This window comes from Mesocricetus auratus, unplaced genomic scaffold (genome assembly GCF_017639785.1).
Source record: "Mesocricetus auratus isolate SY011 unplaced genomic scaffold, BCM_Maur_2.0 Super-Scaffold_4256, whole genome shotgun sequence".
In the NCBI taxonomy this organism is placed as follows: Eukaryota; Metazoa; Chordata; class Mammalia; order Rodentia; family Cricetidae; genus Mesocricetus; species Mesocricetus auratus.
Genome location: NW_024429182.1, coordinates 23,332,170 through 23,358,884, shown reverse-complemented (window position 1 = coordinate 23,358,884; position 26,715 = coordinate 23,332,170). Strand labels below are relative to the sequence as shown.

At 39.9% G+C, this 26,715-nt stretch overlaps 1 protein-coding gene and 1 pseudogene across 4 annotated transcripts in view; both read left to right on the top strand.

Moving 5' to 3' along the window:
- The window catches only part of Exoc6 (exocyst complex component 6), a 145,052-nt gene that overhangs the window by 86,831 nt on the left and 31,506 nt on the right, over positions 1 to 26,715 (top strand). For all 4 annotated transcript variants that reach the window (XM_021224794.2, XM_005063646.4, XM_021224805.2 and 1 more), the window contains exon 19: positions 15,921 to 16,062. In XM_021224794.2, the coding sequence (XP_021080453.2) occupies positions 15,921 to 16,062 (142 nt within the window). The remainder of the gene's footprint in view (positions 1 to 15,920; positions 16,063 to 26,715) is intronic.
- Positions 21,738 to 22,565, top strand: LOC121140277 (annotated as a pseudogene).

Sequence of the window (26,715 nt, the reverse complement as noted above, 5' to 3'; positions counted from 1 at the left end):
AAATTAGCCAAGTGCATAAGTCAAAGGCGTTCACAAGCCCATGGGATAAATGAGCCCATGCTATTCATTATCCTATGTGATCTATGAGTCCACGCTGTTCATGAGTCTGTGTGATTCATGAGTCCATGTGTTAGTGACAAAGCTTTTCCTGGGGTGATGCAACACATAGTAGCCTAGGTCTGGGGTCGTTCACAGATTCACCAGTCTGACCATGAATACATTTTAACAAAGAAGAGGTTTAATTCGTATATTGGTTCGAGGTCTCCAAGACTGAGAATTCCTGAATGCAGCATCCAGACACCTCAGTCGGGTTTACAAAGGCAAAGATCACAAAGTTAGATTCTGTTTAGGTGTGAGCAGAAGGTCCTCTCTTGAAAAATGAGCTTCTGTTTACAGAAGCAGGGAGAACAGTAAAAAATTAACCCTTAGCAGCCCTTAACCTTTGGCAGTCTAATTTTGCTTTATTCTCTTAAGCACAGTGATTTTTGTGGGTTTTGTTTTGAGACAGAGTTTCTCAGTGTAACAGTCCTAGCTGTCCTGGAACTTGGCTTTGTAGACCAGGCTGGCCTCGAACTCAACAGAGATCCACCTGCTTCTGCTTCCCAAGTGCAGGGGATTAAAAGTTTGTACCACCACCATCTGGCTTTAGATTTAAAATTTTTAAAGTAGAGTTAGCCAGCAATATGTTAGCCATTACAGGACACCACTAAAATTAAACAGCCAACCATTGAGTTTTATTGGGATTGCTTACAGGATCATAAATGACTCAAAGACAGCTGCATCACCAAAGCTCACCCCAACATGGGTAACAGCTCACAAAGGCTAGGAATCTGGAACACATTTCACAGCCTGCAGGCAGCTCATCAAGTCAAAGAGACTAAGTGACTCAGTTGGTGCAGTCTCTTCCAGGCAGCTCAGCTGGTTTCTGCTTCTTCTAGGCAGCCCGTTTGGCCTCAGTGTCTTCTTTGCAGCTTGGGTCCTCTGAGACTCTCTTTGCGTCTTTACTCCTTGGTCCATCTGCCAGTGACTCTCATCGCTTAGCTTGTCTGCTTTTGCAGGGAGGGGCCTAGTGAATCTGGTCAGTTTCAGGGACTTCTGAAGCTGTTTTGAGTTGTGTACTTCCTGCCTAAGAAGCTTGTCTCCAAGATGGAATGTTTCAATCTTGGAGGAAACTGTTACACAACACAACTTACCTGAACCATGTGATGATGACCCATTGCAAATGTTTCTTTCCCATTCTAACCCAGGACTGCTCTTCTGAATCACCTTCACCTTTACTTTTAAAAACGGCTTTATCGAAGTTTTTATTTATTTTTACTGTATTTGTCCTTTCTGTCTCTAGTTGTGTGTCCTTGATAGCCAGAATAAGAGCTAATACATGCTTAAGTACTGAAATTGCTTCTTATGGGGACAACCTAATTTAGCATGTAAATTTAAATGTTTCTACCATGCACTCTCCCTTTTCTGTTGTCCCTGTCTCCTGATTGGTCTGCACCAACTCTCTTGCCTTACTTCTGTTTGTGCAACCCACAAGTAGAGATTGTGTTTTCTGAAGCATGGACTAATCTTACTTTACGTTCAAAACTTAAGAAGTTTTTGTTTGTTTGTTTGTTTGTTTGTTTTTCTATTTGGTTTTGTTTTTTTGTGACATGGTTCTCTGGCTTTGGGCCTGTCCTGGAACTAGTTCTTGTAGACCAGGCTGGTCTTGAACTCACAGAGATCCACCTGCCTCTGCCTCCCTAGTGCTGGGATTAAAGGCGTGCACCACCACTGCCCAGTGTAAAATTTAAGAGTTTTTATCCGTGCTAAATTAAATAAAAATTCCATGGGCTAGCAAAAATTGCCTTTCTTGATACACTTCTGAATACATTGCTCAACTTGTACTTTATCTAAACTGGCATATTTATTATGTCCCGAATCTGTCTATCTTAGCTTCATTTACAGCTCTAAAATGCCTGGATCTTTTCCCAGAGTTCTCTCCAATGTGGCCTCTTTCACAGCTTTTGCTGGTCATACTACATGAGATTACTTTCCCCTTCTACCTGTCCTTTTTATATTTTGCCTTCCATGTGCGCTGTTTGTAGATGCTTCTTTCTGTCGTGAGAATTTTGCCCCCTTGTGAGGAAATGTATCCCTTAGGATTTAATACAGAGAACTTGGTAAGCATTTTTAATGAGCTGTAAGAGAAATTGGGAAGACATGGATTACATTAAGCTCTTTCTGCAGGTCAGCCATGGCTAGAGTGAGACTCTGTGTCAAGAAACATACCTAAATAGAGCATGCATTTCAAACCTGTGCACACTGCATGCATTGTCCTTTATGTGAAGAACATGAAGGAGCCATGTGTTGGTATTTAAAGCATTTCACAAACCTGTAACACCTCATGAGCATAACAAAGTCTTTTCTTTTTCAAATGTACCTTGAGTTTTATTCTATAGAAACTTCATATTCATTTTTCTTTCTGTGTTTGTGCCTTCAGTGCTTTCATTGTTCTATGGTTTTCTCCTCCTCAGTAGGGAAACATTCTCTATCCTGTCACAGACGAACTTAGTACACATGGGACCACCTTAGACCCTGATGGCTGCCTCTTGGTTTTAGACAGTCTCATAAGGACTTTCAGTCTCTTAGCATGAACCCCTTGAAGTTTAACTGGGCACACATCACATGCGGAGTTTGGTGCTTTCCCAACCTTGGTGCAAAGGTAAACGATCCTATTAACAGGGGTGGGACACAGCCTACTTTTGTTAGCAGCTGTATTGCAGAAAAGCCTACCATGGATGTCAAACGCTGGACCATTCTGAGGGTCTCTATGTGTCTTTCAAATTCTAAGCACACTGAGATCATGTAGCTATTTCAGTATCTTTGGGAATGATGAGCTGGCCATCAGTTGGTGGATACAGTCTGCTCCTTGAGCTTCTGTCTCTGAGAGGGTTATTTTGTTGTTGTTTGATCATTTTTTAGTGTTTGCTAAAGTTTATGGATGGTACAAGATGGACATGAAATCTTCTAACTCAATTCCTGTGCATCTTCATTACTTCCGTAGTAAGAGAGGGGTACTCAGTCCCCAGAGCCTGGGTTTCCTTTAGTCTCTCATGCCTGTGTTGATGATGCTGGGTCACTTTTGCCAAAACAACATGTTCTATGGTATTCTTTGTATTTGTTTTGCTTGAAAGAATACTTTTACATTTTGCATTTTTTCATATACTCCAGAAATATTCTATTTTTTTTGCTTTTCATAATTGTTACTTCTCTAAGATGCATATCACATTCCAGCCAACTTTTGCCCATTGAGAATTCACATTGAGACCATGAGCTCAGTATACATTGGCTGTTGAAATCTCAATCGGCTAAATATTGACAAATTTGGTAAGAAGTGTTAGTTTTAAGTGTATATAACAGCATTCTCAAGTTCTCCCTAATGTTAAGTACTGTGGAAAGTTCTCCTCTGAATTACTCCTAGTCAGGACTTTATTGGAAGAAGTAATAGCAATAATGCAAAGGCTTTTAGAATCAAATAATTATGGAAGTTTTATAGGAATCCAGTGGATTAGGCTAGGTCTCAAGACCTGGCTGTAAGTTACCAGGGAAAGGACTACAAGGGGACATAGAACAGACTCCGCCCATGGACGAATTCTCATGTATACTAGAGATACTGTAGCATGCTGTGGCAAAGTGTAGTGTTTTAGAAGGGTGTTGCTGTGTAGCCCAGACTGGCCCTGAACTTGCACTTTATGCCTACTGTAGAGCCATGCTTTTAATCAGTGCCAAAATAAGAAAGAAAAAACAAAGCTTTTTTGCTGGCAGTGGGGTGTGCTTACAATCTTAGCACTTGGGAGGTAAAGGCAGGACAACTAGGAGTTCAGGATTACTCTCTCTCTCTCTCTCTATCTATCTATCTCTATCTCTATCTCTCTCTCTCTCTCTTTCATTCCAGGCTAGCCTGCGCTGTAGTCTCATAAAACAAACAAATCACAAGTTTAAACTATGGGGTAACTCTTTTAGTCACTGTCTTAGTTAAGGTTTTATTGCTGTGAAGAGACCCCACAACCATGGCAACTTTTATAAAGGAAGACATTTAATTGGGGCTGGCTTTCAGTGCAGAGGTTTAGTCCATTGTTGTCATGGTGGCACACAGGGAGACACGATGCTGGGGAAGGAGCTTAGAGCTCTACATCTTGATCCAGGGCAGCAGAAGGAGACTATGAGCTGCACTGTGCATAGTTTAAGCATATAAGACCTCAAAGCCCGCCTCCACAGTGACACACTTCCTCTAACAAGGCCACACCTCCTAATAGTGCCACTCCCTATGGACCAAGCATTCAAACATACTAGTCTGTGGGGGCCATTCCTGCTCAAAACGCCACAGTCACTGTCTCTTTTTGTGTAGGAAACATGAAATAGTGTGAAATTGTTACATAGTTTTAACTCTGTCTTCTTGTATGGAAATCAGTGTCATGGATGGTAGTATTGAGGTTAAAAGCTTCTGTTGATTCTTTGGAAACAAAAAAAGAGCAATTGGCAGATCTGCTGGAAGTCTGTAAGGACATAGTCCTCATTCTGAACCTTGTTCCATGTCGTCCCAAAGGCTGTTCTTAGGGGGAACAAAAGTAAGTTACCTTGATCACCCTACCTGACATGGGTGTGCCTGCACATGTGTATGTGTAAGAGAGTATGAGTGTGTGTGTGTGTGTGTGTGCGCTCGCGCGCGTGCCAGGACTTTGAGAATTTCTAATTTGATGATGCTATCATGCAATATAAGTTCTCCTCCCCCTCCCCGCTAGAAACAGGGTTTCTTTGTATAGCCCTGGCTGTCTTGGAACTCACTCAGTAGACTAGTCTTGAACTCAGAGATCGCCTGCCTCTGCCTCCCAAGTGCTGGGATTAAAGGTGTGCCCTACCCCCACCCAACCTGTTTTTCTTTTTTGGACAGTGTCTTACTATTTAGCCGTGGCAGGCCTAGAACTTCCAGAGATCTCCTTGCCTCTGTCTCCCTAGTGCTGGGATTAAAGACCTTTTTTTTTTCTTCAATATTGCAAAATGTAATTGAAAACCAAAGATCTTACTGGGAGTCAATTCATGTCAACTGTACCAAAGCCACATTGTTTATGGAGAAATTGGGACTCTGATTGCATAAATTACTGGTGTGATTTTCACCTTATCATTTTGGGGTAATATTTTATTTGTGATCTAACAAATAAGGCTTGCCTGAAGATAAGAATGCAGAGCTACCCACACTAGTTAGCCATAGACAAAAGACAATGGTGGCACCCACCTTTAATACCAGCACTTGGGAGACAGAAGTAGGTGGATCTTTGTGTGTTCAAGACCACCCTGGCCTATAAGAGATTGATCAAGTCTAAATGGGAAACAAAGCCAGGCAGTGGTGGCTCACACCTTTAATTCCAGTACTTGGGAGTCACACACCTTTAATCCCAGCACTAGAGAGGTGGAAATAGGAGTGATATGGCTGGGCAGAGAGAGGAATATAAAGTGGGAGGAGACAGGAGCTCAGGGCAATCTAAGGATTCAGTCTGAGATGCAGTCTGAGGATTTGTAGGGGCAGGATCACCCCTTTTTTCTGAGCATTGGTAGAGGTAAGAACTCTAGTGGCTGAACTGCTTCTCTGATCCTTCAGTTTTCACCCCCAATAGTTGACTCTGAGTTTTTATTTTTAAAATGAAAGACAATTTGTGCTACCTCTGGCACTTAACTTTTGGGGTATGAATTCTACTCACAGCTGGAGTCACCACCCTACTGCCTAGGTTTTCCTTTCTTTTCTCCTGGTGGACTTTCTCTGGACCTCTTTGGGCTGCTGCCAAACTAGGTAACAGCGTTGACATCCAATCAGGCTTTTACTGTTCTACGCAGCAGTCAGCCTCACATCTTCATCCACATCATCGGCAGATTTGGTGAGATAATTGGAAATCATTAAAGGGATGAATTTGTTAAAAGAGAGAGTTTTTGAAACACAATTACAATAAAATTAGGTCTCTATATGATTACAGGATGCATGATTTAAAATTAGAAAAATTAAATGAGATAATCAGCTTAAATGAAAAGATAATAAACTTAATCAGGATTGAAATAATGTTAATTATCATTTTGATAATCCTTGTTATCATTTTGGTAACTCTTGGTTTATCTCTGAGTGCCAAGATATAGACCTTAGAAAAGTGTAATAAAACAGATCATATATTCAAACCCAGACAGAGGAATTTAAAGGAGAACCAATTTCAGCATTGCATTATAAGGTTAGAAAGGAACAGACAGCCTAAGGTTTTCAAATAACCAAGCTTAATATATCCAGTAACCCTACAAGAATTGCCAAATGATAGGAGCTGATTGGACTCCTGTGGAAATGCTAGATTTAAGGAGATCCAAGGAAGCGATAGTCTCATATGGCATGCATTCACTATTTGTGAAGCAGATGTTAAACTCATGGTCAACTTGTAATACAATTATCCTTAAACACTGAAGAGACTTAGTTACAGCAGTCTTGGAGCCTGGTCCACAATTACAATGGGGACCTGGTGGAAAGAAGAGGCTAAGACCATTGGACAATGGAGTAGAGCTAGAGGTATGGAAATTTCCCAAGATTAACTTCTTGGAGAAGCAGATTATACTACTGTAGAAAGGCAATCCCTGTATGATGGCCATACCCTTTATGCCATGCAGCAGCTTTGAATGCTTGGAACAGAACTGAAGAAGAAGCAAAGAAGATTGGGTCATTTACTAAAGTCATACAGTGTCCTAAGGAAACCTTAGGACTTTTTACCAAGATTGATATCAGCAGTAAATAGAATGATACCAAATTCAGAAGCTAGACAAATAATAATCTCTGGCTTTTGAAAATGCTAATTCTTAATGCAAAAGGATAATTAGGCCTTTAAAGGCAAGATGAGCACCTTTGGAGGAGTGGATCCTAAATACAATCAATATTGAATCTCATGACCATTTTGCTGTTTGGATAGAAGAGATGGCTTCCAGAGGTTTGAAGAAAAATCAAAATGTCAGGCAAATAAGGTCAGCATAAGAGGGATTGTAAACAGGGTATTCCTAGAAACAATGTTTTTTCTAAGAATAATTCAAATAGAACTCCCCTCCCTTCTAGATTATGCAGAAGGTGTGGCAAAGACAAGCATTGGACTAATGAATGTAGATCGACAAGGGACAGGTCAGAGTAATCCTTTGCCATTGGGAAACTCCTTGATGGGCCTCTCGAAGGCCCCCTATGCCAAATTTGGTTCAATATTTTCCTGCTATCCTAGAGTAAACTCCTTCCCAGCACAGTTAAAGAACCTAATGCCTACTGTAAGAAACTATACTGCTCTGGATGATAGAACAGCTATAGAAGAACAAACAAAAATTTCAGGGAAAACCATAAAGTGAGTATTTTGGCAAACTTTATAAATGAACAAAGACCAAAATTAAAAATGCAAGTAAATGATGTCATTGAAGGTCTGGTAGACATAGGTAAAGATGTAACAATTATTGCACCAGAATCTAGGCATCCAAGTTGTCCTCTTCAGGAGGTACATGTTCAGTGTTTGAGGGATTGGAACTTTATCTCAGGTAAAACAGAGTGCAAGATAGGTTGGATGTATAGGCCCAGAAGGACAGAGAGGAAAATTAAAGTTGTGTGTGACTAACAGCAATGAATTTGTGGGGATGTGATTTGCTTAAGCAATGGAATACTCAGATTAACATTCTGTCAATCTTAGAAACAAACCATAAATTAATGTATGTTCCTGGGGGAAATATGACAAGGTATTCTAAAGAACAGTTACCAACCATTTAGTTTGTATAAGAACAGGGCAGAACAGCTGCTAATCTTTCAAAGGCACCATCAGCCCTATCTTTAAAATGGTTGATAGACAAACCTGTATGGGTTGTGCAATGGCCTTTAACAACAGAGAAACTTCAGACTTTAGAACAATTGATACAGGAGCAACTAAATGCTCAGCAACCCTTGGAATTTTCTGGTATTTTTTGTTCAAAAGAAACTGGAAAATGGAGAATGGTAACAGATCTAAGAGCTGTTAATAAAGTGATTCAGCCAATGGGCATTCTGTAGTCTAGAATTCCTTTGCCTTCTCTATTGCCCAAAGGGTGGCCTCTCATATTTACTGATTTAAAAGATTGTTTCTTCACTATACCTTTACATGAAAAAGACAGAGAAAACTTTACCTTCACAGTGCCTACCTATACTAATTCTCAGCCTGCTGAGAGATATCAATGGGAGGTTCTCCCACAGGGAATGTTAAATAACCCCACCCTGTGCCAATATTTTTGTACAGCAGCTGTTAGAAATGATATGTAAGCAATTTCTTCAATCTATAGTTTATCATTACATGGAGAACAGTGTATTAGCTGATTCAAATATAGATACTTTAGAATGTCTGAAGAGATAAAGGGAATTTTGCCTTGTTGGGGATTACAAATTGCTCCTGAAAAAATACAAAGAGGAGATTCTATTAATTATTCAGACTATAAAATATACTTACAAAAAATAGACCCCAAAAGGTATAATTTAGTAGATTCATAGAGACAGGACAGTCTGAAGAGCTGTCAATCTGAGGGTGAAGTCTGAGGACAGGATCACCCCTTTGGTCTGAGCATTGGTAGAGGTAAGAACTCTAGTGGCTGGCTGCTCTGCTTCTCTGATCCTTCAGCTTTCACTCCCTGATAGCTGCTCTGAGTTCTTGTTATTAAGATCAAAGAGAATTCATGCTACATACATTTCAGAGAATATGTCATTGAATGAGTTTCTCCATAAATGAAGCCCCATTTGTACCAGCCACTCAGTAAATTCTTAGACATTGAAACTTGGTGAGCATGGTGGTAAATGCTTGAATCCCCAACATAGGTAGAGGTAAGAGGATCAAAAGTTCAAGGCCATCCTCAACTACGTTCTGAGTTCAAGGTTAGTGTGGGCTATGTAAAGCCCTGTTTTTAAAACCCAAAAAGAAAGAAGTTGAGAGGAGTGGGAGGGCAAGTCATTAGGACCTTCGGGAAAAGGAAGGTAAGTTAAAGGAGAGGGGAAGGAAAGGTTGAAACCCAAATAGAAATCTTTGAATGACAATTCTGTACCTCTTTTGTTTTATAGTTTAGAGACAGGGTTTCATATAGTCAGGACTTGCTTAGAACTCATTAGCTAGCTGAGGATGTTCTTGAACTCCAGATTTTCCTGCCTCTACCTGTCAAGCACTGGTATTATACTCAGCTTGTATTACATTTTCAATTATGGCTGTGTCTGTACCAGCTACTACGTCTATTAATAAGCTGCCTTGGCTTGCATTTGTCTATTTACTGATGATTGTATGGGACTTACCTCTACAATATAACCTGTTAGTGACTCTTATAATTTCTTTGGAAATTTTAAATTGTAGTGTCAGTATTAAATTTCCATTGCTATATGTTCCTGGAACTCTGAGCTGTATGCTTACACAAAGAAATATGGACATGGCCTAGTTCTCAAAGTTTCTCCTTTGATAATGGTTTCTTGTGTGTTTTTAATTTTTCAACCTAAATTTCCTGATTGGCCATACTACTCAGTGTCAACTACAGGAGAAAATAAATGAATCTTTAGCTTCTCTCATTTGGTTGGTTTTTAAAAATATTTGTCAAAGGATAAAATTTTAGGACCTTAGTAATTAATCAAGTTAAATTCCCTATTTAAGGCTTGGCATGGTGATACATGCTTGTAATTCCAGCACTTGGGGGGCAGAAGATCAGGAGTTCAGACTTTCCTTGGATGTGTAGTAAGTTTGAGGACAGCCAACCCTATAGCTGACCTTATCTAAAATAATACACAACAACAAAAAATAAATCCAAACAGACAAACAAAAACAAACCAAACAAACCACACAACCTCCCCCCATTTAAATATTTGTTGTGTTGTCCAGTACGTCATAACTTGGAATAGGAGGGATGTCTTCTAAACCTTGACCTTTCAAGGCTTACTTAATACTTCCTTGCGTTGTCTCTCTGGGACTCCTATGACAGCAGCAAGGATGCCTGCCAGAAAGCCAAGTGTGGATGTGGCATGCCATTAAAATCCGCATTCAAAAGACTGTTTAAAAAAATGTGTGTTACCAAAGTTAGATAAACCATGACTGGGATGTGGAGGCTTTTAGGGGAGTAGAAATGTGTGTGTATTACAGGTGGTCACTTTGGGAAAATTTGTTTCGATTTTAAGATAATCATGTTTATCCCTCCACCCCCAGTGCAAGAATTTATGCTACAGTCTCAAGTCCTTGTGAATGCTGAGCATTAACTAGAAAAGAAGTAAGAAAGTTCTTTAGAAGCCTAAGAAGAGAGAATGAGAGTTTGTAGTTGATTGTGGGAATTGGGATAAGTGATGTAACCAATTCTTTTTTTTTTTTTTTTCAGTTTAAATTTAGATAAGAAACAAGGTTGCTTCACAAGTCAGTTCCAGGTCCCTCTCCCTTTCCCTCCCCTCCTCCCGTGCCCTCCCCCCATCCCCCCCCCCCGTTATCCCCTCATTTCTCCAGGGAGGGTGAGGCCCTCCATGGGGGTGTGCATAGTCTGTCATTTCATATAGGGCAGGGCCTAGACCCTTCCCCAAGAGTTCAGGGTGAGAGTGCACCTCACATTGTTGGATGGGAGTCCAAAGTCCATGTGTATTCTCGGGATGGGTACTGATCTGCTGCCCAAGGCTCAATAGATTACCTAGGCCTCCTCACTGACACATTCAGGGGGTCTTGATCATTCCCATGCTGGATTCCCAGGCTAATGCCTGGGATTCAAGAGTTAACCTTTGTCAGGTCAGCTGTTTCTGGGGGTTAAACCAGCCCAGTCTTAATCCCTTTGGTCATCAGTCCTCCCTCTCTGTTACTGGCTTTCTTGAGTTCAGCTCAGTACTTAACCGAGGGAGGTAACCAATTTTTTCAGGGATAAAATTAGACAAAGACAAAAAGTGAGCATGAGAGAAATGCAGAACTGTGCAAGTGTTGAGGTACTGGGGTGCTAGATGTATGTGTTTTGATAAATTGTAGGTGTTTTGGCACAATCTCTAAAGTCTGTCTTCAAGGTAGCATTAAAGTCATTATTAAAGCTCACTAAAGGAAGTCATCTCCATATTTAAACCTTTATAACTCATCCATTCTGTATTATTGGGAATTTGAGATATCTTAGTGTGTTCAGGGCCTTTTCATCTAATAAAATTTATACAGTTAAGCAAGATAAACTTTCATGCAGCAAAACTTCAGACCAGTATTTTTGGGATTTTGGGGGGGATGGGTGGAGGTTGACAGGGTTTCTCTGTGTAGCCCTGGCTGTCTTGAAACTCACTCTGTAGACCAGGCTGGCCTTGAACGCAGAGCTCTCCCTACCTCTGCCTCTAGAGTGCTGGATTGAAGGTGTGTGCCAGCCCAACATACCTGGCCAGCTCAGTGGTTCTTAATATACAAATAGAAGGATCAGTAGGTCTTGAAATAAAATGTTTCCTTTTGAATGATCTCTTTATATTTTAATTAACTTTTTATTTCTGATTTTATTATTTATCCTACATTTGATAAAAGACCTGATTTTGAAATACCATGTATTGTGGCTCTTTAGGAAACTGCCCAATTTATCAGAAACACTTTTCCTTTCTTTTTGTTTCTGCAAAGCTTACTTTACAGTCTCGTAACTCAAGTTTCTATATCAGGCTAAGCATTTGTATATAGTAAAAATCTGCTGTTTGAACTTAAGTGTCTTTAAAGAGCAAGGCCAGCATGAGTAGGTTCACTTAGCAGTGTTATGTGTGGTTCAGATCCACTGCTCCTTTGTTTTCTTTTTTTCTCCCAGCCTTTGAAAACAAAACCTGAGACTAATTTAAAGAATAACACAGTGTACAGTATATTTGTCTCTTTGTATTTTATGTAATTAAAAAATAGTTCATCCTTTAAGATTGGTGTGTGTGTTGTGTGTGTGTAGTTATAAAAAAAGGAAAACAGATCCTTCTGGAGTTGTTAAGGAGGAGGAGATCGTTGTAGAAAGAATGGATGTGATTTCAAGAGGGTATTTTTGCATCAGATGTACATGTGAGAATGAAAGCAGCCTTGAAAAAATGCTTTCAAATAATTACTGTTGAAATTAAAACTTTATTAGATCTGTGAAATAAGAGAATGGTAAGACAAATACAAACTTCAAATGAAAATTTAAAGTGCCAAATTAATTTTTAAGTTTTCAGTATTTCACCCACTATGATCTTAGACCTATGAAAACATTATTTGAAACCAAAACAGTTTGAGCCATAATCTAATAAAATGTGTTGTATTTGTATTGCCATGTTATTTTATATTTCAAAAGAAACAGTATCTGTAGCCTAATCTACAATAATATAGTAAATTGTTTTGGAAATTTGGCTTGACACACAAACTGATGTGTTTTCTCGATTTCTTTCGACTGAAGTTGGTGGTTAGTGGCTCATTGTTCTGTGATTGGCACGGAAAGCCTCATTTCACAGCTTGCAGTAGGAAACTATTGGGTAAAGAGTGGTTGTGTTCCACAAACGAAATTCAGAAAGTGTCAATCAAACTCTTACACGGGTTACTCGGAGAATGAGTTTTCTTACTGATTTCACTAAATGTCGCCTCATGCTGTCTTTGATTGGCGTAGCCTGGCAGGGAGGATGGATGAATCTGTCACCAGCTAGTTAATTGTGTTGCTGGTCTCGGTCTGACATCAGGTCTTTGACTCTTAAATGGCTCAATACAAAACAAATTAGCAGATTGTAGTCATATTTCTCATTCTATATGCTCTGCCTTTGGTGAATGCAGTCCATAAATCATATTGACTGACACACAAGCAAACGATGAAAGCTGCTTTTGAGACGCCCGTCCAGAAAGCAGCCCTGTGAAGGTGCCATGGAAGGGTGCATGTGCTTGACCCTGTGGGAATTGCCAAGGAGCCAAATGTCTCTTTGCCACAATTGTTCTTAGAAGAAAAGCTTTGGAGTAATGCAAAAAGGATCTAATATGTCAGCAGATTCTCTTTTACAAGTCCCTTTGAAATATAAGAAGTTTGTCTAAGGGGTTTTTCTCTTGGCAAGTTGTTTTTCAGAAAAAAATGTTAAAGCAGGGTGAAAAAATGTAGTTACCTTTTTAAAAGTTTGGCAGGTGTTTTTACTTATTGAACTTTGTGTTGTTAAAGAGAAAGAAAATGGTAGTAATGTAGCAGATGAGGGCAGGAAATGTTTGATTGCTTAAAATGTATTAAATGCGTACTGTTTTATTGGTTATTTTGGCTTTGTTATAATGTTCATGTCTATTGAAAGCTAGTTTTTAAAGGCAACCACGAAAGTGTTTAAATTTTTTGTTTTAGGATAATACATTATTGTGATAATATCAGTGTTACTAGTTACAATAATGTTCAGAGAGTCAATGTTATTAGTTATAATAGTGTTCAGGGAGTCAATGTTACTAATTACAATAGTGTTCAGGGAGTCAATGTTACTAGTTATAATAGCATTCAGGGAGTGGTTGGATTATTAAAATGGACCAAGAGTTTTAGGCTGGAGATAATCAGTTGCAAATATGTTTTTGAGTGTATAAATATTGAAGACATTAAAATTTTTCTATATAAAATAGATAAAATTTAAAGAATGATTCTGTACATTCTGAAATTACAAAGTGGACATCTAGAGACTAGTATATAATGTTATAAAATACAAGCTTTTAAATTTTTCAAAAACCTGAACCTTTGATAGTATTAAATTTTAATGTATAAAAAGGAATAATTTATTTTAAAAAATCATAAATTTTGTACTTTGTAAGTCTTTAAAACTTTTATCTTTGAGCACAGTAAGCCTGTTTTCAATATGCCTAATCAAAAGAAATTTAATATTAAGGTTTTACTGTTACATAAGTATTATTTAACTACAAAGCAAATTGGTATTTGTATTTTCATTGCCTGTTTCCACCAGATGTATGGAATAGCTTATACTCTTGTCATCATTTTTGGCTCCAGTACTATTGTATAGTTATTTTTTTCTCTGAACCTATGTTAAAATAATGCTACTTAAAATGTATGGAATGTTTATGTGCACAATGAGTTCATTAATTTTTTGACAGTTTATTGATCTGGTTTTTCAGCTAGTACATTGTTGTGTAACAGTACAGTGAGCCGTAGAGCTGAACTCGTGGAAAAGTACATTAAGCTAAAAATGCACATTAAGTGAAAATAACATTTCCGTGAAGTATTTGCAAGCCTATGACACCAAAACTAAATGACATGCCATTGATTTCTCTTTTTTCTGCTCTTATTCCCCTCCCATTCATATTGATACTATTCTGCTTGGAGAATGGAGCTGTGTCTCTCAGATGATTCCTCTTGGGTTTGGGGCCTTTTGAGCATGCTGGGGTTTTCATTGTTTGTTGCATTCCTTTTTTTGGCAATTCATCAGTATCTGTCAAATATATTGTTTGCATTGGCTTTTATCTCTGAAGTTTTCGATTGAAAAATTGACACTGCTTGTCAGATATTTAGTTTTCTGCTATGCATAGTATCTAAATGCTAAGCACCCATCCATAAGCAGTTTGGTTCTGTCTGGTTTTTAATGTGTAATTTAAAGAACAAATACTCTAATACATATGAAATGTATTTATTTTCCTTGTGACCTATCATATCAACTCTACACAAATATTAACATGTTGTAGCATGTATGTTTGGAAGATGGTTTTTATGGTTTTGTTGCTCTATTTGCTTTTGTGATTAGAAGGAAGAGAACATATTTACCAAACATCATTGGGTAAATATTTGTTAGTTAAAAGGAGGCAAAACATGGCTTGTCCCATGAAAATCATTATTTTCCTAACTGTAATCCTAATCTTTATTCCCACCCAATCATAAAATCATTTGAAGGTAGCCACCCTACAAGGGCCACACTGGAAAACTTTGACATAAGGAGTTTATACTGTTAGATATCTGCTTCAAATGCACGTGCTGCTTAAAGCAGTGAGTTACAGATGGGGTATGGTGGCACATACCTTTAATCCCAATACTCAGGAATCAGAGATGGGCAAATCTCTGGGTGTTTAAGGCCAGCCAGGTTTATATAGTGAGTTTCAGGTCAGCCAGAGCTACATAGTGACACCCTGTCACACACACACACACACACACACACACACACACACACACACACACACACACACACACACAAAACAGTCTATACTATCTGTGATTCAACTGTGTAATCTGTATGCCAAACATTGGGAAAAAAAAACAACTGGTATTTTAAGAAAATTCAAGTAAGACTGTCAATGAGAGTTCATATAGAGCTTAAAGAGAATCATGTGTCACACTGAAATAAAGCCATGAGTATTAGTTTCTGTAATTACATGCAGAATGAATTTGATTGGATAGAAATGAAGCTGAATTCAAAGGGATGAGCAAGCCACTTTTCCCCACTGGTAACTGAGAAGCTGTCTGCTGAGGACAAGGGAAGACTCTGACTTGAAGAGCGTTTTGATTTGTAGGTACAGTTTAAACAGCAGTAACATCAGCAGCTTACATTGCACAGTTGACTTCCTTTGTTCCAGCTTAGTTAAACACACAAAGGAGAACTTAGGGGACATTATATGAATTAACTGTTTTGTCAGTGTGGTAATTTAATGTAATAAATGCCATATTTTCATGTGCATTTAAAAGTATTCCATTATTTCAAGAGATCTGAAATAAGTTTTCAAAATTTAAAATTTTCCTTTGTGTAGTTAGCACTTTAATAATATTGTATCCTGAGAAAGATGAATTTTAGTTCTTAGGATACAAGTGCACAGCCCTGTAGAATAGAAGCAGAAAGGCCTCCAGTCAGTATTGTACCAACAAAAAGAGTGCCTGGTGTACACTCGTGTTATTTTATGATGTATTTCCATGCTTTCTTGTTTACTTTTGGTTTGGTTGTCTGTTTTACACAGGGGAAAGTTGCCCAAACAGCTTGCATGTCAGCCTGCCAACATCTGTCAACATCCTTAATGCAAATGCTACTGGACAGCGAGTTAAAACAGATCAGCATGGGGGCCGTTCAGCAATTTAACTTAGATGTCATACAGTGCGAATGTAAGTACATATTGGCCAACTCTTGTGCTTTCTCTAGAAACCTACACTTAAATATTATGGAAAGTTGTATATAGTAGGACAGCTTGTCAAGGGAGAAGACCCAATTTAACTACAATTTTGGCAGATGTAGAAGTAAAGCTAATTCTTTCTCAGGAAGAAAAATATCTCAGCTTTACATTAACAGCCTCAAAGAGCTTCACTGGAGTGGTGATCTAGGTCAAGGTAACTGAAGAAAAGAGCTATTCTCTCTGGTCATTCTTGCCACCTCTCTGGGACTCTCCTAATGCCTGCCGTGAATGAATGAAAAAAACCACAAGCTTGTCATTTTTACTTTTCCTGAACATGTAGGCTATTGCTTGGATAATCTTAAGACCTTGTGCATCAATTGGTGCTTCTATAATTTTGTTCCTCGTTCCTAAAATGTTTTCTAGCCTTGTTAGCTGCAGCTGCATTTAGTTTATATCACCAAGTTTACATCTGTGGTCTAGTGTTATCATTAGCTAGTGAGCTTTTGGACGTGTGTTAGCCTTATTACACATGCCTCAGATATGGGTTTTATCAAATCTCTGGCCCTACTAGCTACCTAGAGAACTTTGAGTCATTTTCAAGCAGTATCTCAGATGAATGGCTCCCTAATTAAATGATGAAAGTCCCCAGTTGACAAAGGAGTCAGACACCTCCAGTGCCAACTAAAAGTCAGTGGGGCACCAGAAAGATTGCAAAACATTTTCCGGGGGCCGGGGTGGGGGTGGAGGTGGGATTTACAATAATACATTATTTGCAAGACTAAAAAAACTAAATGTCAGCAGCCTTCAGCTAAAACAGAAATAACACATTGGCTTTTTCCCCAGCAACAAATAATAAAATATTGTGTGCCTTCTGTGTATAATATATTCTGCTAGGGGGAAAATGTCTACTTTTTCTTAGAAAGTGATCCTAACTTTATTTCACCAGAAAACTTTTATTTTTCTCAAAAGTAAAATTCTTACTTGTGGAATATTTATTTTGTATTTATAAAAGTATTTGACCCCAAAAATATACCTTTTAAATTTTTCTAATCTCAGATGAATTATTATTTTCCCTTCACAGGTTATTTGTTCCTCTCTTTTCATCCTCCCTGTTCCCCCTTTATCTCTGTATGCCTTCTCCTTATTTTTAATTGATTTTGATTAGTGTACAAAGCAGCAGATTTTCCTGCAGTGTTTTCCACACACGCTGAGCTATGGTAGATCACCCCTAACCACCCCCACCCCGGCCCCTCGTCCTGCCTTCTCCTTCTGCTTGTCCCTCACACCAGTACCCCTCCCCCTCCCCTCTCTGGAACCCTTCCACCCCAGCCTTATGTTTTCCACCTCCTTTTCTGCTGCTGAGAATTGAACCTAGACTGGCACTGTTCTAAATGCACATCCTACCACTGAACAGCATCCCAACTTAAACTGGTTTCTTTAAGAAGTTGTGTTTTGAGGTCATTGCAGACTGATACTGCTTATGTCAATATTTTACACAAATTCTGCTTGATTCAGTGTGGCTTCAAAATAGCTAGGTGTTTGGCCAACTGGCTGGTTCATTAGGTAAAGGCCCTTTCTACCGAGCTTACTGACCTGAGTTCATCCCCAGAACCCACATGGTCGAAGAAGAAAACTGACTCCCACAAGTTGCTCCCTGACCTCTCTACATGTGTGCTGTGGTTTAAGCCCATGCTCACCTTTGTATGCACACACAAAATAAATAAATATAACAGAACTTTAATAGGAATTGGTAGTTGGACCTCTCGTTGGGTTTGATTATGTCTTTTTGGTTACAGATATTGCTGGATGGCATTGCTGTCTGGGTAGGCAGCTTTCTGATGTCTGGCTCTTGTCCTCTTCCCTGTGGAGCGCTATAGAAAAGCATGCATTATGCCCCCACCCAGGCATTGTCTCACCCCCTCCCTAGGACACTTAGTCCCTTTTTCTAGTCATTCCTTTGGGCAGGTACTAAGGGCACCTGTTTATTCTCCCAGAGAATACCAAGAAGGAAATGCAGTGTGGTGTCAGGTGCGGGAGGGGTGAATCTTACTCTGTCGGGCTGAGTCTCGGCACTGGAGATGTGGAAGGAAGAGATGGCAGCTCGACCCCATCCCTACTCCCTTTGTGATTTTGCCTTTGGTTGGCCCTGCTCTTTAAAACCTATCATGCAGAACTGCTGTAATCTTTACGTCAAATGTTTTTCTTGGTTTTCTTTCTTTTTGTCATTTTTTTGGGTAAATTTAGTGTGTGTGTGTGTGTGTGTGTGTGTGTGTGTGTGTGTGTGTGTAGGTCAGAGGAAAACTCATGGGTGTTAGTTCTGTCCTCCCTCCATGTGGGTCTCAGGGATCAACCGAGGGTTGCCAGGTGTGGTGGCAAGTGCCTTCACCACTGAGCCATCGCTCCATCCTTATGACGCTTTAAAATCAAGAACTTGATGCTAAGTTTGCACATAGAAGATGTACATGAGCAATCAGGGAAAGACAGTCAGTCAATAGGTCTCATGGTAGAGAAACAGATGGAAAGACGTTGGGTTTAGGAATAATGGTAATCTAGGCTCCAATTAAGGATCTTCTTTCCATGAGTGATTGGGACAGGGCAGGCAGCCTTGCTAACACTTCCTGTGAGGTCTATCATAACAATGAGACAGAATGTAAATGCATCTGTGGTAAACCATAAATGTTTAAAATAGGAACAATTTTATTTCATAAAAAAGCAGTTATATGTTTACTTAAGATTAAAGAGGAAGATAGAAGGGAAGCCCTTGGTTATTGTTCTCAGGTAGTCTCTCCTCACCAGGGGCAGCTCCTGAGGAGCAGAGTAAAAGTACATTAAAAGAGATTATGGCACACATAATAGAGAAAATGAATACAGTCCACTCACAGTGCGGACTGGTGAGGAGTAAGTAGACAGCTGAAGCTTTAAGTGAGTAGATCGGCACTTTCAGCACCAGCTCTGTGATTCCTTTGTACCCGAAGGAGGAGCTTCAAGTGAGTAGATCGGCACTTTCAGCACCAGCTCTGTGATTCATCCCTTTGTACCTGAAGGAGACCCTGCGTGGTCCAGATAGATTTTGAAAGAATGCATTTATCTGCTTTACTTACTGTGGTATCAACTCAGAAAGGTACTGTGGTGTGTGTGTGTGTGTGTGTGTGTGTGTGTGTGTGTGTGTGTGTGTGTGTGTAGAGACAGATTGAAAATGTATGTGACGTATGCGTATGTACAGATACCTATTCATGTGTGTATAATTGCACATGGAGACCATAGGTCTATGTTTATTTTCTTCAGTCATTCTCTACCTTATTTTCTGAGTCAGGGTCTCTCATTGACCCTGGAAATCACTCATTTAGCTAAGCTGGTTGAGTGAGCTCTAGGGAATGTGCCTATCTCCGTGTTCCAGAGCTGGGATTATAGATGCGTGCTACCACACCCGGCTTTCTGCATGGCTGGTGGGTATCCAGACTCAGGTCCTCATGCATGCAAGACAGCGCTTTCCTGACTGAGCAGCCCCCCAGTCCTGACATTTATCTTTATATTTCTGGGGTTTATTTACTTAACATATATTCCATCTTGCAAAATAAATTTATTTTTAACTTGGAAAAAAATCAAGATTTGATGAAATCTGTATCATAAGAAGTTAACCTTAGTGTCATATGGAAATTAAACTGGATCAAGGGAGAGACCAAAACAGGAAGATGAGCTAAAAGACTTAAGCACTTCCTTTTCAAAGATAAGCAGAACCTGATACTAGGAAGCGGAAATAAAGGAGAAAATTGACTGCAGACACTTTGGAAGAGGGAATATATGAAATTAGTGAATTAATTATGATAGAGTTTAAGATGAAATCCAAAGGTATTAGAAAAACACTGTATCAAACCAGATGGTGGTGGTATATGCCTTTAATCCCAGTCTTTGGGAGATAGAAGCGGCAGATCTCTGAGTTTGAAGCCAGTCTGGTCTACAGAGTTCCAGAACAGTCAGGACTACACAGAGAAACCCTGTCTTGAAAAACAATAACAACAACAACAAAAAAGGAAGAAAGAAAAGACAGAAAGGAAGAAAAGAGAAAGAAACAGGAAAGGAAATACAAAGTACTGTGTCAGTGATGCTGGTGCCTGTTTGCCATTGGTCAGCAAGAACTCTTTCTGCTTGGAGACAGAATCTCACCAAATTGTCAGACTGGCCTCCAACACTCAGTCCTTCTGCCAGCACGGTGCCCAGCTTGATATCTGTTTGGAGGGTTAGTCATTGGTATATCTCCAGGCTGTTCATCGTTTTGGATAAAGGTTTAACACACCTGAAAGCTAAACCGAAGCAAGCAAGCAAAGCTCACTAGCAGCAAAACTCTTTGTAGATTTTTGTTGTTTCTGGTGAAGACTGTGATCTCATGGCTTTGTTTTAGCCTTGGTGCAGACCTGTGTCTTCAAATAAGAATATTGGAAGACAGCCATGAGGATGGCATATGAAGACTGTTCAGTGTCACTTCATAGTGTCCCAACTGTTTGATGGAGGGTACTTTGCTGAGGTTGAATTCCAGGAAGTGGTGAGGACTAGATATTACTTTGTGTCAAGATGAAATAGTAAATACCCTTAAGGCTTGCATCTCTGCTGCAGACCACTTGTAATCTAATACAAGTCAGCCGTAGGAACGCTGACTCCTGACAGCTCACAGCAGGGTCTCTGTGTCACCAGGGAAACCACTAGATGGTGCCCCTAGTCGTTCCTTCTTACAAAGCATCCACACAGGGACTTGGCCCACCCAAAATCTGAGTTCCAACTAGTTATTTTAATTTCAGATTTACTGAGAAATTTGTGCATATACACATGTGCATACACACAGATAAATAAAATGTTAAAAAAAAGTTTTGACAAAATTTTAAAAAGAGGGAAAAGGAGAAGAAACGGGTTGTCAAGCTGACCTGCAAATTGTCCTCTTGTCCTCTGGTTTACATGAGTGCATATGTCTCTCTCTCTCTCTCTCTCTCTCTCTCTCTCTCTCTCTCTCTCTCTCTCTCTCTCTCTCTCTCTCTCTCTCTCTCTCTCTCTCTCTCACACACACACACACACACACACTTCACGCATGCAGGAATGAACAAATGAGTGTAAGATAGCTGGCAGTGGTGCACGCCTTTAATCCCAGCACTCTGGAGGCAGAGGCAGGCGGATCTATAGAGCAAGTACCAAGACAGACAGGGCTACACAGAGAAACCCTGCATCTAATAATAATGATGATGATGATGATGATGATGATGATGATGCAATAGTGTCAAAAAATAAAGTTCAAAGATTATGTTTGGTGTTTTTTTTTGTTGTTGTTGTTGGTTTTATATTTTTTCTTCTTTTTTTTGTTTTTTTTTTTTTTCGAGACAGGGTTTCTCTGTGGCTTTGGAGGCTGTCCAGGAACTCACTCTGTAGACCAGGCTGGCCCCAAACTCACAGAGATTCGCCTGCCTCTGCCACCTGGCTTTTTTTGTTTGTTTGTTTGTTTTTTGTTTTTCAAGAAAGGTTTTCTTTGTATAGCCATGGCTGTCCTGTCCTGGAACTGGCTTTGTAGATTAGGTTGGCCTTGAACTCAGAGATCTGCCTTCTGCTGCCTCTGCCTTCCAAGTGCTGAGATTAAAGGCATGTGCTACCACTTCCTGTTTTAAGATTATAAAACAGGGCTCTTTTTCGTGGCGCCTCCTGGGCGGTCGGCTGTGTCAAGATGAAGCTGAATATATCCTTCCCCACAACCGGCTGCCAGAAACTCATCGAAGTGGACGATGAGCGCAAGCTTCGGACGTTCTACGAGAAGCGCATGGCCAAGAAGTAGCCGCCGATGCTCTGGGTGAAGAGTGGAAGGGTTATGTGGTCCGAATCAGTGGCGGGAATGACAAACAAGGTTTTCCCATGAAGCAAGGCGTTTTGACCCACGGCAAAGTGCGCCTGCTGTTGAGTAGGGGGCATTCTTACTATAGACCAAGGAGAACTGGAGAGAGGAAACGCAAGTCTGTTCGAGGATGCATCGTGGACGCCAATCTGAGTATGCTCAACTTGGTTATTGTAAAAAAAGAGAAGGATATTCCTGGACTGACAGATACTACTGTTCCTCGTCGGTTGGGACCTAAAAGAGCTAGCAGAATCCGAAAGCTTTTTAATCTCTCTAAAGAAGATGATGTCCGCCAATATGTTGTGAGGAAGCCTTTAAACAAAGAAGGTAAGAAGCCCAGGACCAAAGCGCCCAAAATTCAGCGTCTTGTTACAACACATGTCCTGCAACACAAACGCCGTCGTATTGCTCTGAAGAAACAACGAACAAAGAAAAACAAGGAGGAGGCTGCAGAATATGTTAAACTTTTGGCCAAGAGAATGAAGGAAGCCAAAGAAAAGCGCCAGGAACAGATCGCCAAGAGACATAGGCTGTCCTCCCTGAGAGCTTCTACTTCTAAGTCTGAGTCCAGTCAAAAATAAGTCTTTAAGGGTAACAAATAAATAATACATTGAGTCTCAAAAAAAAAAGATTATAAAACAGGATATTAAGAATAGCCTTCTTAAAATTTTTTATTATATTTTGTGTATCAGTATCAGTTCCCTCTCCCTCCCATCTTCCCATGACCCCCCCCCATGTCACAGGAAGAGTGAGGTCTTTCATGAGGGAATCATCTAAGTCTGTCACATTATTTAGGACAGGGCCTAGGACCTCCACTTCCCCCCATGTATTTAGGCTGAGAGAGTATTTCTCCATGGAGAGTGGGCCCCCAAAGTCCATTTGTGTATTAAGAATAAATACTGGTTCCACCCAAGAGGCCCCATAGACTTCCCAGGTCACCTAGCCTTCATAAATTTTTTAAATTTTATTTATTTCTTTATTTCCATTCCTTCCTTTCCTCCCAGTGCAGCTCCCCCCCCCCATGCACTGCTGTTCCGTTTCTATTCAGAAAAGGACAGGCCTCCCACGGAGATCAACAAAACATGGCATATCCAGTTGTAGTAAGACTAAGCACCTTGCCTTGTATTAAGGCTGGTCAAGGCAATCCGGTACTTTTTTTTTAAGCTTAGAAGCTATAGTAAAATATTCTGGAGATCAAAACCATTATGTGTCTTGGAAATATCTTTAAAGGCATAACTGAGTAGCAAAGGCGGAGATCCTTCATGGGGTGGTGAATCAGCGTTGATGACAGAGAACTGTCTGTTACTTTGTATCCCTCCATTCAGCATGCATTTGCTTACCATTTCCTGTACACCCGCTCAGGCTATATAAAGGTGAAGAAATCTCTGCTTCCCAGGAGCTTTCTGTTCAATAGGAGAGCTCAGCATTTCAGTTTTGTTGAAGAATGCATTAGAATATTCTCACCCACTCACTCTGATATAAATACCCTAAATATGTACACAGTATTTTGTGTTTACATTACCCAATAGCCACATGTGGCTATTAAATTAATATGAAATAAAACTATCGATTCTGCAGCATAGTCTTAGACCCTTTCCATCATCACAGGACATTCTGTTGAACCATGGCGTTCTAGAACTACTCAACAAGCTAGATAACATGTTAACTACAGGCTGCGTCCTGTAGAATTTATTACTTGTTTTTTTTTCTCTTTGTTCACTTTTTAAACTTTCAGTGCATGTTTATTAATTAGGTGGTAGGAATTAGGGGCAAAAGTATAGTTCTTACCGTTGAGGAGTGCATGATTTCATGGGAAAGCCCAGACAGATATACAATTAGAAGGCAACAGAATGGGCACTGTGGTAGGATCCATACAGGAAGTTACAATGAGAACACAGAGGAAACAACTTACAATCTCCGGGGATAATGGACGTCTTCCACAGAAGGTGATGATTGAATTGAGGATAAGTAAGAGCTACACAGAAGGAAGGTAAGAAGAATGCCCCGGGCAGGAGGATCAAAGGCATTATGAAAAGAGGCTGGCATGTGCAAGGAAGTCTAGGCAACCTTGTTTGGAAAGAGTTTAAGGAAGTCTTAAGAGATCAGGCCAGAGAGGTAGGCAAAGGGTACTTTTAAAAGTCCTGTTTCACGGTGAGGGCGATGGTGAACCATTAAAGGATGCTCAACTTTGAAATGTCCAAGTAACAGTTACATCTGACAGTCATCAGTGGAAGAGGAGGAAAGAGAAGCAGCCAGTATAGCATACTGGAGCGCTTAGTAACCCAAGCAAGAAACGATGGAGATAGCGGAGACTCAGGGGAAACTGTAGGGTTGACTGCATTTGAGTTTTCAAGAAATAAAGGAAAAAGTATGAAGCTGCCAGTTAGACTGAGTAGCCTAATATTACAAATGTTCTCTGTGTAGTGTGATTTGAGGCTGCTAAATCACCTTCTATACCTGGAAATATTTGAGAAAAAGCCCTGAGAGTTATAAACTGCTGCTTTGTCTGTATTGGGTAAATTCCTGTGAGAAAAGGAGACAGTAGTGAGAGACTGAATACTTAAACAGATTCTGGATCAATGGATCAAGTGCTGGGATGCCAGATTTAGCTGTGTGGTCCTGAGCCAGTCACTTCACTCTTAATTCTTCTCTGCTATAAAACAAAGAGCTGGCAGCTTTTCAGCTGAGCTGACTGTTGGGGATATTCAAAGTGGGTATCTCTTTACTTGGAAGATTTTATAAGCTATCATCTATGTGCCCTGTTTGCCAAAATAAGTTGTTATAATGATCAAAGCAGATGGTATATGAGAAAGTGTTTTATGATCTATAAAATGCTATACAAATTTATATTATAATTTTGACACTGCATGCTTGGGTTTAATGCCAAGCCTATGAACTTTTAACTGTCATGTCTTAAACAGGAATCGAGGGGAAGAAAAATGACAGATTCATTCTTTTTTTTTTTTAAACTTGTGGTGCCAGCAGTCTTACCATGGCCTTGTACACTCCAGGAACCTGTTCCACCGCTGGTCTCTTTCCCCTGTCCAGACTGTTTTCGATATAGAAAAATTCTGAAGCCAGAGATGATGGCACAAACCCAGGACACCACCCTGGGAAGCTGAGACAGAAGGACTATAAGTTTGAGAATTAAGTATATTAGTTACAAGCATGACTGAAATTGAACTGCTTTCTGTGTGTGTCTTATAGGAAGGCCTTATGTGATCCTACTGTATTTTCTTTTAATTAGAAGATACTCATTTCTAAAGAAATTTTTATTTCTGGTGTATGTAGAAGTATTTTGTCTGCATGTATGTATATACACCATGAACATGCCTGTGCCATAGAGAACAGCAGAGGGAGGGCAGATCCCTGGAACTGGAGTTAGAGATGCTTGTGAGATACCATGTGGGTTATTGGAAATAAGCCTTGGGCCTCTGCAAGAGTAAGTGCTCCTAACCTGTGGGCTATCTCTTCACCCTCTAGAAGACCTTACTTTTAACCGACTGTTATAAGTTTTCTTATCATTCTTCAGTTAGGTCTAATAGGAATAGAGAAACTCAGATCTGGGGCATAGTAAGGAGAGGTACAGTTGCCACTGTATAGTGCATGCCATTTTTCCTTGTGAAAAGTACCATTGACAGGAGGAGCTATCAAGTGAGAAGTGGCTAGATCTTTTTATTAAAAACTTGTCTTCTGGGGGTAGAGAGATAGCTCAATGGTTAAGAGCACTGATTATTCTTCCAGAAGACCTGGGTTCAACTCCCAGGACCCACATGGCAGCTCACACCTGTCTGTAACTCCAGTTCCAGAGCTTCTGACACCTCACACAGATACACATGCAGACAAACACCAGTGGAAACAAAATGAGGATAAATAAAATCATTTTAAAAAAAAAACAACAAACTTGTCTTCTGGTACTAGAGGGCCCAAGAAAGGTGATTCTAATCATGTGATTCATGTCTTTACCTGAACCCTAGCAAAGAACCAGGAAGTGTGTGTTTGGGGGAGCGATGGCACCTCTTGGTTAATTATATTAGAAAGATATATATCAGAGTCATTTACTGTCCACGAATTAGCCAGGTTCATTTGCACTGCAATGCACCCAGTTGCTTGGGTGGCTGAGGCAGGAGGATCACTTGACCACACAAATTTGAACCCAGTCTGGACAATATATGGAAACACTATCTAGAAAAAGAAAAAAGGAAGGTTTGGGTAAGAGATATAGGGAGGGAGGAGGGAAGGAGGGAGGGAGGGAGGGAGGGAGGGAGGGGAGGAGAGAGGAAGAAGAGAGTCAGGGAGGGAGAGAAAGAGAGACTGACTCTTGAGTGAGCCATGATTAGTGGAGAGGCCCTAGTCTACATCATGCTTCCTCATAACTGTGACACTACCCTAGTGTCACTTACCAGTGCAAGAAGAACAAAGGAGTAACATTCAGAAGAGCGATGAGGGAAAAAGCAAGAGGTGGGATTGATATTTAAAACTATAGTAAAGAATGCAGAATATTTAGAAAAACTAGACAGAATACACTGGGTAATTCTGAGCCTTCTAATACAAAGAGAAATAAAAGTTTTTAGTGGTGTGCCAGAGAATTATGAGAAGATTTTGGTTGTAGTCTATTAAAAACAAAAAAAGACTAATTCACTCCACAAAGTGCTGAAGCAGAAAGTTGATACTTGAGGTGACATTATCTCAATAAAGCAGGAACTTACTCTGAACTTTGTAGTCCCCAAAGAGGGGAGAAGACCAGGTAAATTAGGCTGAGTTAAGTTTTCATTTGTT